Raw genomic sequence first — 17519 nt, 5'->3', positions numbered from 1 at the left:
GTGGAACCCCACATTTGAGTTTTTCGACTGACTTTTGCTGCCTTTTTCATGAATAGACATCACTTCAAAAATTTCAATTATATCGCGGAAGCATAGGAAAACGAATAAATTAACGATAAAAACAAAAATATCGATATTGGAAACCTCACAATTTTTCAAAATGCATTATTCAAACTGTTTAGATACTGAATGAAGGGCCTACAATAGGTTGATCAATATCGAAGGAGAATTGGAAAATGGATATCTAGTTTTTTTTGAAAAATTAATTATTCGAAGAATCGACACACGAACAGAGTCAGTTCCTCGAAGAAAATGTATCGACGACAAGTATCTACTGAAAATGAATTGATCAATTGAAACATTTTTGGATATTTATTGTCTATTTCCTGTTCCATATAGGCGTACATAATTCGGACCCGAAGAAGCCATTGTATGGCGAAACACGTGTTGCATTTTTGTAAAACTGTCTAGTGAAAATCTTGTATTGAAGTTTTTTTGAATACGTTAGTTATGGATTTTCATCAAGTATCGGCCAATTCAATTATATATGTACATAATTGAGTCGGTTTAAAAGTAAAAAATGTAGAATTTCAAAATCATTGATATGTAAATGAGAGAAAAAATTAAGCTGTGGAATCACCAAAATCATCCGTGCGTGGCGATGAAAACTACACATTGTGTTCATTCTATTATAAGAAAGAAATGCCGACCCTCGACAAAATAATGGGAGCTTCAAAAAAAGATCAACGTATGTTTCCATTGATAGGCGGAAAGAAATTGAGGAGAACTTCAAAGTAATTAAATTCCAGCAGTGAAGATGTTTTTTTTGAGATCGGTTCATTGGTGTTTGAGTCGAATCATTTTGGCGATTATCATGAGGATATGCACGGCGTTGTGTTTGGAGAATATTTTCAGCGAATGTTAGACCTGTGATTGTGATGGATAATCCAAATTATCATTCAAGGAAAGTTGAATGAATACCAACTATAATGCATGGAGAAAAGCGTATATCATTGAGGCTCAAATAAAAAACTGAGTTGCAAGAAGAAACACGAAATTTGAAATAAAAGATGTCAGACTGGTCTTTAAGGAGTCCTTATCGAACATGTTACAAAAGAAAAAGACAACATGGGAAAATTAAATTATTCACTTGAGAAAATTAATCTGATGATAACACAAGAATTATAAAGAAACATCATTATTACTTTCAACATATATTTTGTTTAAATACCCAAGTGCACGCCACTGCAGGTAATGGAACGACTCAAAAGCTTATAAATTATTTTCTTTGTGACACTTCTGCTTGTGGATCTGGAGAAGTATCATAAACCGGCCTTTATCAGCTGCGGAAAATCATAACGGAATCATAAAATTTTGTTTGAGCACTTTGTTAGCGTTTTGCATTTATAATGAGCATTTCTTATTCTTTACTATGAGGAAACAAAGTATAAGAATTCAGTTGATAAAAAATTTCACTACTGAAAGTGAGTTTTTTCAAAAGGGTATGCGGTTTATTCGTTCGATTTAAAAAGCACAATTTTCAAATAAATCTTTATTAAACACTCTTCATGAATTTAACAAATCATTCAATGTAAAGGAGTTGTTGGGATGCTAATTCTGATTGTTAACGTTTGTGACAAACGACTTCATTGAGTCATGAAAAAAGTTTCGCTAATGAGAAGTATATGCAAAAATAAACAAATATGATGCAAGTAGCGGAACTGGTCTTTGAAAATTATAATAACATGAAGATACATAAGTATTTCATCAATGAAGAAGCATGAAATCAAAAGACATTTTCAAAAATCCATCACCAAAAAAATACTTTCCACTCATAGATAATGAAGAGTTCAATGACATCGCTCCTAAAATTCCAACATTTATTATAAGTTCAAATCATTGCATCTCAAATTATCCATGATTTGAACAGTTTCTACATAACAACAATTTCTTTTACTCACCGACAAATATTCAAACTAATTCCAATTTGCTGAACTGCGAAAGTCACGATAAACTTATTAACTAAATTTCACAATCACCTGCAAGTTAACACCGCATTTAAAACCAAAAATGTGTAGATAAACCTTCAAATATAATATATAATAAACAATAGAAGTGGGGGAAATCTTACACCGAGAGGTATTACCTGGTATCATCAGGATTTACCATTCGAGTTTTTGCGTGGACAGGGGAATCCAAAGTATAGAATGATGGAATTCATTCGAGAGCAAGAAGTGGCTTTTAAGAGCGTGCGGAGTTATTAAAAACAAGTCTTGAGATCATCGTTTCATGATTATTGAGTCTGAAATATATTGTAATGATTCATAAAAAGGATATTGAATCGTTATCAGTCAATATTTTCTCCCCAATATACTGATATATTCACAATCGCTTGGATTCGAATATAAATGAGCAGATTATTCATAGAGTGAAATCTCAAAATCCATATACATGTTCTAGGAAAAAAATATTAGAAAACAATTCGAAATGAATAATTTTATGACTACCCGTAGTTTTGTTATTGATTAACTTGTAATAACTGTTTTTGCTTCCAAGATATTTTCAATGAAACTCAGTTTTTAATAAGTTTTATCAGTAGGATATTTCTGAAACAGTGTGGACTAAACTACATCTTACGATTCGATCTCCACAAACTTTATTTGAGAAATATATCACATGTTTCGCTAACACAGTAGCTTTTTCAAAAGTGATTTAGGTACTTCAAGTTGTTTCTTACGCTAATATCCATTTATTTATTTGTTTATTTACGGCAATGCCTATTTTTACAAGATAATTAACGAGTTCACACTTATGTATTCAACAGTAATATAAGCTAGGTTTCAGGAAAAACTATATAAAATAAAATAAAAAAATCGTAAAAATAATGAATTACAATCTTTTCACAGTCTTTTTAAATGTTTCCAAAGAATCATTAAAAAATTCCAAATCTACATTGTATGCATTTGCAATTCTCAAAATTCTACCTACAGATTCGTCCCAGCCATAGTTGGTGCGACAAAAGGGTATTTTGAAGATATCCGAATTTCTTGTTCTCCTTGGATTCACATTTAAAGTTATAAGTTCGACAAGTTCCGGGGAATTGATGCTACCATTGATTATTTTATGAATTAGTGTGAGGTCTGCTTCTAATCTTCTATGAGCCAGAGTATTCATGTTAGGAATGTCCAATATAATTTTATAGTCATATTCACCAATATGATATCCCAGTTTATATTCAGAGTACCTTAAAAACTTATTTTGAACACATATGATATGAAGGGCACCAAATTGTAGAATTGTATTCGATTATTGATATAACAATTGAACAATATATGATTTTTATTGAAGTGAGAGATAATTTATTTGCAGATCTAAGAATGAAACCTAACATTTTTAACGCTTTAGAAGTAATATTTGCAACATGGGGTTTAAATGACATTTTTGGGTCGAGAGTTATTCCTAAATCTCTGATTGTGTTTGTTGTTTTCAGTTCTGATTGATTGATTTTGTATGGCCAGTTAATGAGATTTTTGTTTCGGAAAAAAATAAATTTTTGACATTTGTCTATATTTAATTGCAGTAGATTTATATCACACCAGCGAACAAAGTCAGATAAATCGTACTGTGATAATTTTTTTTTGATTGATGCAACTAATTTTCCTTTATTTTGAGTATTTCAATATTAAATTCTACAAAAAGGATTTGAAGCTTTATATCTTCTATCAATTACCTGCGAGCGCTTTCGACAGTTGGTAGTACTGTCATCTTCTGGCACTCCTCAAACTGTTTGAGGAGTGCCAGAAGATGACAGTACTACCAACTGTCGAAAGCGCTCGCAGATAATAGAAGATATAAAGCTTCAAATCCTTTTTGTAGAATTTAATATTGAAAAATGTAATAATTTTGTATCAGTTGAGTCATGAATAACTTTAAACATCTTCAGGTCATCAGCAAACAAATGAAATTCACTATAAAGAATAACATCTTTCAAGTCATTGACAAATAAGTTGAAAAGCAATGGCCCCTCCATTAGACTACCTCCATCAAATTATCTAAACTTGTATAAATTTCATATACCTGAGGTACCTCTTCAATTATGATTATCTGAAGCATATTACATCACTTCTACATCAATAATAATACTTCCTCGGTTTTTTTTATAAGAAAACAAGTTCAATAATATCTAGTGATCTATTCAAATCCAGTTGGTCATTCATTAGACTGTTTGAAATTTTAAGTTTATTAATTTCCATCGCTTCCAAATGATTCAGTTTCAAACCTTTATTTTCTATGTGTAAAATTGCGAACTCTTCGTTGAGGATACGATTTTCTTCTAAAAGATGATTTGAATATGTTGAACCTGTTTTCTTATTCACATAACTCATATGATGTTCTTGGATTCGATTCCTAATTTGATTTATATACTCCTGATTTCTCGAATTTGGATGTTTTGTCTTTATTATTTTCAACTAACTTTCCCAACATATTACTTGTTAAAATGAGTGATTTTTTTGCTGGTATTTTTTTTGGCAACACTGTTTTTGACAGAGCACGCGTGAATCGTGTCTTGTGTCATTGTCAAACTTTTTTAGTTTGGTCTATAATTTAACCATGAATCGACTTACGAATGAACAACGCTTGCAAATTATTGAATTTTATTATCAAAATTCATGCTCAGTGAAGAAAGTGCATCGTGCACTTCTTTCAATTTATGGGCTGTTTCGTCGGGAGCTATTTGGAAGCTTGTGACTAAATTTCGAACTCAGTGTACATTATTGGACATTAAACCACCAACACGCATACGTAGAGTGAGGACCGAAGAATATATTGCGGCTGTATCCGCCAGTGTTTGTGATGACCGTGAAATGTCAATTCGCCGCCGTTCGCAGCAATTGGGCCTCTGTTACTTCACTACGTGGAAAATTTTGCGAAAGGATTTGAGTGTAAAACCTTATAAGATACAGCTGGTGCAAGAATTGAAGCCACACGACCTCCCACAACGTCTAACATTTGGTGAATGGGCGCTGGCAAAGTTGGAGGAAGATCCACATTTTTGTCGAAAAATTGTGTTCAGCGACGAGGCTCATTTCTGGTTGAATGGATACGTTAACAAGCAAAATTGCCGTATCTGGAATGAAGACCAGCCTCAAGCATTGCAAGAGCTACTGATGCATCCCGAAAAAGTCACTGTTTGGTGTAGATTATGGGTCGGTGCCACCATGCAATTTGAATATTCTGTTGTTTGTCTAACGAACAAATAATAGAAAAGGTGGCTTCATTTCTGAAGAAACAAGATATTAAAATCGAATATAGAACAAGTAATACGTTGGGAAAGTTAGTTGAAAATAATAAAGACACAACATCCAAATTCGAGAAATCACGAGTATATAAATCAAAGTGTGGAAAGTGTCCTTAGGTATATATTGGTCAATGGTCAAACTGGCAGAACATTTAGAAATTGAATCCAAGAACATCATAAGAAAACAAGTTCAACATATCCAAATCATCTTTAAGAAAAAAATCATATCTTTATCGAAAAGTTCGAAATTTTACACATAAAAAATAAATGTTTGAAACTGAATCATTTGGAAGCAATGAAAATTAATAAACTTAAAAATTCAAACAGTCTAATGAATGACCAACTGAATTTGAATAAATCACCATTATTGAACTTGTTTTCTTATTAAAAAAAAACCGAGAAAGTAGTATTATTGATGTAGAAGTGAGGAAATATGATTCAGGTAATCATAATTGAAGAGATACCTCAGGTATATAATAGCTGTAGAGGTTTAGGTAATTTGATGGAGGTAATACCGATTTCTGTTACCTGTGGTATATAAATATTCCCGTGAGAAGCAATTTGTAGTAATCAAATCACTTTTGAAAAAGCTACTGTGTTAGCAAAACATGTCGTGATATATTTTTCAAATGGAGTTTATGGAAATCAAATCTTAAGGTGCAGTTTATGAAATCAACAAGTTAAATTTTCACAATTCAATAACAAGGTAAATTGGCTTAAGAATCTGAAGAAAAAACGGAAAAGATGTGAAAATGGTAAAAATATTACTCGTTACAGGTTTTTAAACAAATTCTTTTGACGAATTCAAAAAGAATAATCTCAATTCGGACAACTACGGTTTTATAAGTTACTTTCTCAAGATCTTGTGAATATTTTGGTGAAGATTAACAAATCAATCAATAAAAAATTATTAATGAATGCGTGATGAAATGGATTACAAAAAAGTCAAACATGCCGGCTTGGATTTGCTTGGTTAGGTATGTCTAGCGAGTGTGGATTTCTAACGAAAAATTGAAAAGCCGATGAACAATATCTTGAGAGCGAATTGAAATATAAATTATTGAAGGAGAAATTAATGATGCAGAAATCAATCAGATGTAAAAGCATCCAAAGTTTATCCAAACATATTGAAATTGTTCTGAATTCGTGTAAATTTCTTGAGGTTCATTGGCGGTAGATTCGGATACATTTCATTGAACTTTCTACATGTTCTGCTAATAATTTTGTCACACTGTCCAAAAATAATAAATAAATTCATAAGAACTTTGTTTGAATAGTTTTGTTCCATCGTTTTGAAGGTATTTGCAACTCCTGAAGTGACGAAAATGTCGATATTATTAGGAGAATGTCACAACGCTACTGTCAAATAGTAATCATGGCCTGCTTACCAAATACCGAATGGAAATACCATTCTGAAGGGACATTTTCACAAATAAATGTTCATAAGTCCGAAACTTGACTAGTTAGGTATAGGTATGATATACATAGAAAGAAAGCAAATTTCAGCAGCTTTCCGAATTTTCAATAATATACAGGGTGTTCCATTTAAAATAATCAAATTTCAGCAACTTTTTCAAGCAAACGAAAAAACTATATTTTTTTACCACCCTGTATTGAAGTAACGGAGATTAGGCTGACGTGTGGGAAGTGTCCAAGTATCACCTAACTCCAAACCAAATTTCGATAACATAGTACTTCTTAACTAAAAGATATTGGCATTTTTAGAAGTCATGATTTTCGAAGAAAAAAATTGAAATTAATTTTTATTTCGAAAACGGTAACAGATAGGTATAGGAAAATATCAAGAAAAGTTGTCGGGCAATTGTTGGAGATTCCAAAAATAATATATACAGAGTGTTCCATTTGAAAAATCAAAGTTGCTACTGCTTTCTAATAGAAGCGGCAACACCGCATTGCCGAAAATATTTTAGTTGGCTAGAGAATGTCCGAATATGCCCTCCATTAAATTTTCAAAGTGATCCGTTGTCTGGTTCACCAGAAACGTCTAATGTGCCATCCACCGTAAATCAGCCTGTATGTCCTTCAAGAACAAAACCGCAATAACGTTAGTTACAAATACAAGTGGTGAAAAACCTAGGAAGTTTTATTTCTCATTTTTCATGATGATCACCAAACATATTACTTATGATGATGTGTATTCATATATAGTCTGAATTGCGGTAAGAAATTTTCATTCCAAATTTTTGAAAATATGTTTCAAATAAGAACAACTCAACAAATATGAAATCATCGAAGTATATGAAAATATTTATTAAGAATGAATTGCTTCTGTGGATTCTACAAACAATGAATTAGTTATCTTGGACGAATTAAATGGCAATACGATAAATAGTTATTTACGAACCAGAACAAATAACACTTATAGTTCTCAACAACCAATCTATAAATCGAGAGTGTTCAAAAGTATAGCTAGAGACGTTTTCACCTTGAGAAGTTATTATTATACAATTACGGATAAAAGAAGTCTTGTTGACTCATTATTAATACCGGTGGTTATTATAGTTATCTGTTCAAATGTTAGCGAAGGGAATACTTCACCTGAAATAATTCAACCATTGCACGTTTAGAGATCAAACGATAAATTAATGAGCAAGATTGGGTAACTATAATGAGGAAACTTGTGTTTCTTCATCGAGTACATACAGGGTAATTCTTCTCAGTTATAAATTATATAAATTATAATATAGGAAGCTCGAAGTGAACACTGGAACTAGAACTGACTTGAGATCAGGAAGATTACGACCCCGTCGTTGAGTCATGTAATTTCAGTTTTAATTGGTTTTCGAAAATGGCTCCAAAGCGTGTGCTTTGGCTCTAAAGCTTCTGCTATGGAGCCATTTGGAGCCAAAACGTCGAACAAATGAAAATTATAGACGCGGTTCAACCCGGACGACAGTACATCAAATTGCTGACAGCGTCTGGAAATTTGTGTTTGACGTTTCGGCTCCGATGTTGGAGTCATTTTCAAAAAAATGACGTGACTTGACGCCGGGGTCTCAATCTGCCTACTCCCCAGGTCTCGTCACGAGTTCTCCTACTGCCTACTCCTCAGATTGAACTGAGGTATCGAAAGGTGTTCGCTAGTATCGTCGGGAACTACTGAAGTGGAAATGTGAGGGAAGGGGTTCGGGTGATTTCCATCACCAGACGTGTTCGTGGAGGCTGGACATCGGAAAATTAGGGGTGTCCAGGTAGTTGGAAGTCTCTGACCGTCGTCACGCTTGTCCAGGCAGGAAGGTCGCTTCTCGATTTCGATGACCTCGCGAATTATCGGAGCTTGTAGTATTTTCGCTGTGGCGATGTTTTTAGTGTTCGCAAAGTCTATATTGTGCCTTGTCTTTTGATGATAGGGCTGAGAATGGGTCTGTCTTTAGGACAACGAGTTGATGTTCGTATACTCTACTTCTCACACGTCTGTTGGTGTGACCTGAATATGTTCTATGACGATCGGAACATGAAATTTCATATATACCCTGGGATTAAAAATTTTGTCCTTGGGAATGAAGGAATGTGGAAATTTGATTGTTGGCGGTCAATAACGTTGTATGTCCTGTTTTTTGAGAATTCGGCCAATTTTGTCAATAACACCTTTGATGTAGGAAAGGAAAGCTTTGTGGGGAACGTTGTTGTCTTTTGGATTTCTGGGAGTGACTAGAGAAGTTTGTTGACGACGGACGGATCTGTCAATTTGATGGTCTGTGAAACCATTTTGAAGAAGGGGGTTAATTCGAGTTGAAGCCAGCTCTTGTAATTTATTGTGGAGGTCTGTGAGGATGTTAGATGTATGGATGACAGATTCCAACAGGGTTGGTTTGTGATGGATAATGGTGGGAGTTTGCGTTGAGGTATCTGTTTGTGTGTGTTGGTTTCCTATAGAAGGAGTTATTGGATTTTGTGATGGGGATATATAGGAATAGAAGGGAGTTATTGGTTTCAATAGTTATTGTGAACTTTATGTTTGGGGCCGTTAAGGTGATCAATGAAACTATGAGTTTTGGAGCCATGGAGTCATATGACAAAAAAAACTTCATCTACGTTTCTGAACCAGCAAGATGGTTTGTAGTGGAACTTGTCAATGGGCTTGGTTCCGAAGACTAACATGAAAAAGTTTGCAAGGACTGGTGGAGGAGTAGAACCCATGGAGGATCCCTTTACTTGTGTGTAAAAGGTACCTTGGAACAGAAAGTATCAGATGGTGTTTTGTTTCGAGAATGTTCAATACGAGGATATTTGTAAATGAAAACGCTACGTAGAAACGTAGCATTTTCATAGTCTGTTGCATATTGAGGTTTCTGAGGATGAATGTAGTTAAATGAATTACGTACGTGTGACGAGGATAATTTTTTTTTTTTTAATTCATCAATTCGCATCAACCGCTAGGGTTATTAGCGACGGATCAGTACATATTGAAAAATGTTGGTAATGTTTGGTATAAAAAATATTGTTTTAAATACGTTGCAATAGATTAATATTGTTCATAAATGAAAACAGTTTCCTAAAGTTGCAATTTTCACCCAAAATATCTTCTATTGTCTCTGAAAACTGATGATTCACCCTTTCTTGATGGTACAGTGGGCACTCACACAATATGTGTTTCACGGTTATAGTCGTATCACATAGATAGCACACAGGTTCGGTGGAGCGAGTGATGAGATAGTCGTGAGTGATTCTAGTATGGCCTAATCTCAGCCGTGTAAGCACAACTTGATGTTTTCTGTTGTTCGGGATGGATTTGTAAGGGCAAATACTCTTCTTCACTTCATGTAGTTTGGAGTTGGAGGTGTCTCATTCAAATTGCCTTGATTTGTTTTGAAGGTGTTTTAAGAAGACCTTCATGTCTGACGGTATTATAGCTGGAAGAGCTGTGATTTCGCCTTCAGTAATCGCTCTCTTAGCTAACAAATCAGCTCTCTCATTACCTATAATTCCACAATGTGAAGGGACCCATAAAAGTCTCAAGTTGATTCCGTTATTAGAGATTCTTCGGAGTTCATGTTTTATCGATATGAGGATCGGATGGCTGGGATAGAGTTCAGAAAGAGCGGATAAAGAGCTGAGGGAATCCGTGATAATAAGACATCGTTCAATATTTTCTTCATTTGCAAACTGCATGGCTCTCCATACCGCATAGAGTTCTCCCGTAAAGACTGTGGCTGTTTCTGGAAGTTTGAATATAACTTGATGGTTGTCTGTGGTAAAAACAGCTCCTGTCCCTTCTTCTGTTTTCGAAGCATCTGTATAAATGCAGGTGTATCCAGCATATGTCAAGAGATGGTGATGAAAAGTTTTCGATATTGTTTGAGTGTTTGTTTCAGATTTTTTCAGGAAAGTTAAGCTAGTGTCACACTCTGGAGGAGAAATGAGCCAGGGAGGAGAAGGGGGGTTTATTAGGTTCATATTCGCTGGAATAGATATACCACTATCGGATAGATATCTGTTCACTCTTTCGTAGAGGGGTAAATCTGTTCTGGGGTTTCTCTGGAAAGTGTTTTTGAAACGGTTGGCTATAGTGTTGAAGTGAACAGGATTTGTTGGATTCGAGGCTACTGAGAAGGCATATTGAAGTGTAAGGTACTGTCTTCTGGAAGTTAAAGATGGTTCTCCAGCTAAGCACTGTAGACTGGTTATCGGGCTGGTACAAAAAGCTCCCAAAGCTATCCTTAGTGCATTGTTCTGTATCACGTCTAGATTTCTGAGCACTGTATTTTTAGCTGAGTTATAAACGATGGCACCGTAATCCAACCTGGACCGAATGAGGGTTTTGTAAATATTAAGTAATATTGTGGTGTCCGCTCCCCAATCTTTGGATGCAATTGTCTTCATGAGGTCGAGGCTTCTCTGACAGGATTTCTTCAGGTACATGATGTGAGATTTCCAGTTGAGTTTATTGTCGAATATCATGCCTAAAAACTTCATGTTGTCAACATATTCGATAGGGCTGTTGTGGAGAATAAAATCTTTTGGATTGTCCTGTTTTGTTTTTGAGAAAATCATGCATTTAGTTTTGCTGTGAGAGAGTTGTAGACCGGTTTCGAGTGACCATTGCTCCAAATTCCTCAAAGCTGTCTGAAGACCTGTGTGCATGGTTGTTTGGATTCGGCCTTTCGTATATATGACTAGGTCATCTGCGTATAGTCTTGCCTTGATTGGGGATTTGCATCTATCGAGTATGAGTAGTTGTTTACAGCTGATTCTCGGCCTCCCCCCACCACTATGACGTATTAATTGCTTTTTTTATTGGTTGTTGTTTGGTGAAGTTTTTTTGTTGTGCAGTGAAGTCAAGGCGTTGTGACCTTGAAGTGTCTGGTGCATGGATCGTTCAGATTTTTTTTTCATATGAGATTTTGTGTGTTTATGTGTGTGTGTGTGTGTGTGTGTAGGAGAATGCACGGTACAGGGTTTCATCATGTGCTTGTTTGTCTATGTACAAACATACGTCTGCATACTTCGAAGATCCTCCAAGTAATAAATGCTCCATCGGTGTTAGGGCACCAAGTTAGTAGTGGAGTGACGTCACAGCAATAACCGTTCAACGGCTAGAGAGCGACATGTTCACTCCACGACGTGTGGCAGAGTAATGCGTATTCATCGGTCTGCCCTCACCTCTCCCGAAGCGATGAAGGTTCGCTCTAGCCCCGCTATCGATGGTGACACAACGGCAGCCGAGGACCGTTTGCCTAGCGTCTACCCTCTCCGAGACCGCAACGACCACTGCTTGCTCGTACCGGCAACTGTTATCGCATCAAGTTGGGAGATGGGCTTGGCTGTGACGTCAGGCATCTCTAGTGGATAGCAACTAGCAATGTGAATCTTTCACGGTTTCATGGTGGGGGTGACTCACACTGTTTAATATAAAAGAAATGCCTGGCACACTATGAAATCAGTAGACGAATATATCTGCAGCAGTTAGCAATTGGTAGAGTGTTATTCAGTTCGTAATAGAAGGAAGACGGTGAGTGTATTTGTCTGTTGGAAATTGTTTATATTTTCATATATATTTTCATCATGTCCGTTTCAAAAGTAGACTTGAATAAAATTAATAATTTGATTGTACAGGAGGTTGAAATACTAGAGCAAAAGGCCTTATCATCATTGCCAATTGATGAAGTGTACATAATTAAAAATATGTCAACTTATTCTACACGATTTGGTAAATCAATTTTATTAACTTTGCAAGATGTGAGCAATGATAAATTATTTAAAACATGGCTACCAAAACGTATTTCGTTGCAATTCAGTGATGACGATATATCTTGTATCAACTCATCAGGTGGTAAATATACGATGATGTATTTAGGACAGAGCCAACAAAGTTTTGCTGGCATGAAAACGCGATCTCTAGTCAAATTCAATATAATTGAATAATAATAGTAATAATTTGTAGTGAATTTCTTTAGGTCATAGCTTACGAAGTTTTTTTGGTGTGAAAACGCTAACTCTAGTCAAATTCAATATGATTGAATAATAATAGTAATTATAATGAATTTCTTATTGTTTTATAATATTCATATATTAGATGATAATAATTATATGGAAATATAAACATTACTAACTTAGTTGAATACACTCACTTTGTAACTACAAGTAAAATGGGAATGTGAGTATTATATCACTGAAAAATTGGAGGTTGCTTATTGTTTTTTTTTATTCAATTTCAGTTCCACCATTTAAAGATGTGGATGCAGTACGCAAGTCAAGATTGGGTCGATGTTGTAGATCTCAAATCATCGGTTCAACATTTGTCGTCTAAATTGAAGGTGTTGGGTGATGGAGCCGAACATGCAAGCAATTATGATATGAGTGTATGCTATGATGAAAAACAAATCGAATTATGCCTTCGTGATGCTGAGAACTATTGGAGTGGTGCAGAAGTTTGTAACAAATTTTTGGATAATGAATTGGAATTGTGGCAACTTTGTGATGTTATGATTGAACTGAACCTAAGAAGATTCCTGTATAGCCTCCAACCATACTTGCCAGAATGGATTATTCATCACTTTGAATTGAATGATGAAAATCGAGAGGAAATTGAAGATGGTCGCGAAAATGATGATTATGAGGAAGAAGTTATTTTAGATAGTCTGTATGTTCCTGTAAATCATAAATAATGTCAAATAAAAAACTTTGTATTATTTTCATGTTTTATTTATTTAAATCTCATGAAATACAATAGAAAATGATTACAAAACAATGAATATGATATAAAATACAATACATGATATAAGTCAGTTACAAATAAAAAAAAAAGATCATGAAACAGTACATGATAGAGTGAAAAAAAAAGTGTCAATATCTGCTATGAACTGAACCATCCAATGCATTGTATGTTAAAACTGTATCATGCAAAATTAATGCATATACTTTAGTGTTGTCTGGAAACTTGGTCTTCCTCGTCTCAAACTCAATCTTTATATCAATAGTTGATGATTTTGTTGCATTCGGTTGATGAGAACAATCGATGACGAATAGTGGATTCTCTCTAAATTGTCCAATGTCCATCAGAGGTTCACTCATATCTTTATCATAATAACTTCGCTGGAAACTCTCAAAAGCATAATAAGCAGGAGCATCAAGTTTTTTATCGAAATTCAAATTCCAACGCTCATATGGATAAACTTCAGAATTCAAGTATACTCGAATACTATTGATATCAGCAGTTGTGAATTTTGTAATATCCTGTGTTCTATCTTCAGATGTGGTAGTACTTTGGAATGCGATGATGACAAAACGAGGAGTTTCCAATGCGTTAGTTGTTTTGATGGCCCATATGTCTGAAGAAGTCCCACGTAATGATGGTAGTTCATAGAGGTCCCACATACGATACGCCAACTTGATTTTGGCATTCAGACCGCTTTTGTTTATTCTACTCAAAAGTTTGAGCTTGTGTTTATCATCTGGTACAATATGTCTTATTTTCCATTCGATTTTATTTATTTCCAAATCAGCATCAACCTCACCTATATATGAGTTTTTGAATGATCGAGCGATAATCAAAATCAATTCCTGTTTGGCATTCAAGATACTTTTGTTGTAATCTTCAGCAAAACCCATCAAATATTTCAGTGGTAGTTTTCCACTAAAAACATGACTGTTTGTATCCAAGATATCTTGCTTCAATTGTGAAAGTCCCCAACCAGATGTCAATAATGTGTTAGCATGAGATTGTCCAAATGATATCATGGTTTTCATTGTAGATGTTATCCCAGGTTTTCTAACAACAGCCACTTGTTCACCACCCATTTCATAACGAATTTCGTCAAAGAGAAATGCAATTGCATTATTCGAGAGATAGCATGTTTTCGCTACATCTTTGGGGGTGAATTTACCTTCTATGTAAATGAAGCTCTCGGCAATATCTAGTATAACATCTTGATTATTGATTGCAATTCTGATTTCATCCGAATTCCTGAATAGCGGTGATCCATAGGGCTTATATGTGTGCTCATGTAAACTTATGAGAGAATGATCGAGCACTGGTTCATTGAATATATTCAACTTTTCATTGTTTGTTTCGAGCACCATTGTTATTTTCTCACTTTCAATCCAATCGATTTCAAAAATTTAAGATCACTCACAGACAGAGCGTTATGTGCTAACTGTTTAGCATACACTTGTGGAATGAGCTTCTTTTTATGCACACCTTTCTTTTTGATAGTGCAACTCGTTTGGGATTGTTCAATGCGATTTTGTCTATTATAAATGAAACCCATAACAACAGTTATTCGATTTTCTTCAATTCCAAAATAATGAAAATCTCTTCTTCACTTCCAAAATCGATAAGGTTATTTTTTTCATCCAAAATACGCACTGTAATGTTGTGAATCAATTGACGACCTTCTGGACTGACAGGCATATATATAATACTGTGTGGTTCTTTAGTGAGATTGTAGCCAGGTTCAACATCAATATCGAATGAGAAAAGAATGTGGGATTCTTCACCATTTATATATGAACCAGATATTATATTGCAATCTAAGCGGATAAGTCTCACAGTTGTAATGTTTATTGGTAATGATGATTCATGTATCTGATTTGGTGGAAATATTTCATGAGCGAACCCCATCATTTCTGCTATTGAATTTGGATGTGTCAGATCAATTTCATATTTGGATCGCATTTCACATTTGAATGTATTATTATTGGCGTGTAGATAGAAAATATCATCTGCAACGACATCATTTGGTTTTTTATCATGAAACAATCTGAACATGATATGTTTCTGTATGACGGCATTGATCTCTTCTATTTCATAAGCACCACATGGAATTTCAATTGTCAACTTTTGGGGTATCGATGAGTTGTCATTACTGATTCTAAAACTAACTAAGTTATTAGCTTCAGTTATATTATTGATTGTATTGCATCCATAGAATCCCAAAAGTCCTAATCCATAACGACTGTTCCTATCCAATTCAATTGGTGGAAAAAAATCCGCACTCAAGACACTTGTCCCGACAGCTTGTAGCTCGAACTTTCGTGACATGACTGATGAATATTTTGAAACACATTTCAATTTATTATTGTACACAGCAACAGCACATTTGAGACAATTTACACTTTTTGGAAGGTGTTGTATTGTAATAAGTATCATTTTTATTGATACCAATATTCACATCCTCTATATTACAAATACAACACATAGATTTCCGAGGTATAGGACCGTCATTAACATCCGATTCTGAATTTTGATCGTGGTGGTGGTGCTCATAACAATATCTATGTTTCATTATATCGATGTCATCTTGCAGATGCTTAGGCAACTTTTCCCAAACATATGCAATCTCATGTGCAACACATGCAAGTATCACTTCCTTAGGCATATTTGCAAGCATCACTTTATCCATTTTTTTCAAGGTACCATATTTTGAAAACATTCTAAGTGAAAACCCCATTCCCTTGATAGCCTCCCGATCCAGTTTTGGTGTTGAATCCATTTTTATTTGGAAAATTATTTAGAGAGAAACTGCAAGCACAAGTGACCACAGAGAACTGTATTAAATTTCTGTTGTCGATCATAGTTATATTTGATTTTTACATTCGAACATTTTCGAAAGAATCGAGTCAATTCCAATGGTGGGGGTAGATCTCCAAAACTATCGAAATATGTGACTTCTTTCCCACATTTTTTATATGCCACCCAATGTGTTCCTGGTCCACTTATTCCATCTAAATTAACAATAGCTGTCTCGTTTTGTTTTGGACCTGAAGATGGTAATCTATCACGCATAAAAACACCACGAAAATGTGGAATTTTCATTTTTTGTGCATAATAACTGAGATCGTGATCAGTAAGAGGCCTCTGAGGTAGGGGTTCAATTAGTTTTTTGTTTTGTTTGTGGCTTTGTATGGTTTTAAATATAGTCCTAAACCTTTACGGTATGGTTTGAGATATATTCCACTTCCGCGTTTGCCTAATGCTACAGCCTCCATGGTTTTATTGTGACGATTGGCTTCCATTAAAGCCGCTCTGCTGGCTTTTGCCGAATTCACGGCCTTGGTAATACCAGCAGCGGCTCCCGCCAAACTTCCTAGTGCGGATAGTCCAGCAAAAATTGGTATCAATGGTAAAAGTCCACCGATCTTGGGAACAGGAATTATGCGTGGTGTGCGGATTTTCTTCTTTCCACCGGCAGCTTTAAGGTATTTACGTGCCGCCTGCAATGCCACAGTAATAGCTTTTTTGCTATTATTCGTCACAAATTGATTCCCACCAGCTTTCTTCAATACATTTCGCACTTTATGGACTATCCCAGCACCAAATGCAACTTTTTTAATTTTATTTTTCTTCGTTTGTTTCCTCTTACATTTTTTCTTATTGGTACTACAACCCATGCCCATATGTCTTTTCGCTTTCATAATGTTGGTGACAAGTAATGCAGCTGCTCTTTCCCCAATACTCGCGTCCTTCGATTTAACCCTATCCCAAGCGCTGTATTCAAGTTCTTTGTCGGCTAAATGTCTTGCTGCAAGATCGGATGGATGCTTAGAATATTGAATATCGTGTTTTTTGCATTCAATATCTAATTTATTGATTCCAGGGTCGTTACGAGCTAAACGTTGTTTCAATTTTGTACCCGGTCCACAGTATTGATAACCTCCGGGTAGATGTAATTCGAAAGGAAGTTTGTTTATTAAATCATTAACAAAACCACAACCTCTTTTAATTTTACGATCACTTTCAATACGTCCGTATCGTTTG

General features: G+C 35.0%; 2 protein-coding genes across 2 annotated transcripts in view; both read right to left on the bottom strand.

The window, feature by feature from the left end:
* Lac1 (laccase 1) overlaps nucleotides 1-2105 on the bottom strand; it is a 76697-nt gene extending 74592 nt beyond the window's left edge. The window contains exon 1 of the mRNA XM_074172832.1: nucleotides 1962-2105. The gene's annotated coding sequence lies outside the window, so the exon portion shown is untranslated. The remainder of the gene's footprint in view (nucleotides 1-1961) is intronic.
* Nucleotides 2106-10105: 8000 nt separating this feature from the next.
* LOC141481523 (uncharacterized) lies at nucleotides 10106-11404 on the bottom strand. Its single transcript, XM_074173146.1, has one exon. The coding sequence runs from the start codon at nucleotides 11402-11404 to the stop codon at nucleotides 10106-10108; it is 1299 nt and encodes a 432-aa protein (XP_074029247.1).
* Nucleotides 11405-17519: the final 6115 nt, after the last annotated feature.

The sequence above is a fragment of the Leptinotarsa decemlineata genome, unplaced genomic scaffold (genome assembly GCF_025532065.1).
Source record: "Leptinotarsa decemlineata unplaced genomic scaffold, Ldec_3_MD MMD2_tig00000199_RagTag_RagTag, whole genome shotgun sequence".
Lineage (NCBI taxonomy): Eukaryota > Metazoa > Arthropoda > Insecta > Coleoptera > Chrysomelidae > Leptinotarsa > Leptinotarsa decemlineata.
This window is presented reverse-complemented; position numbering and strand designations above follow the sequence as displayed.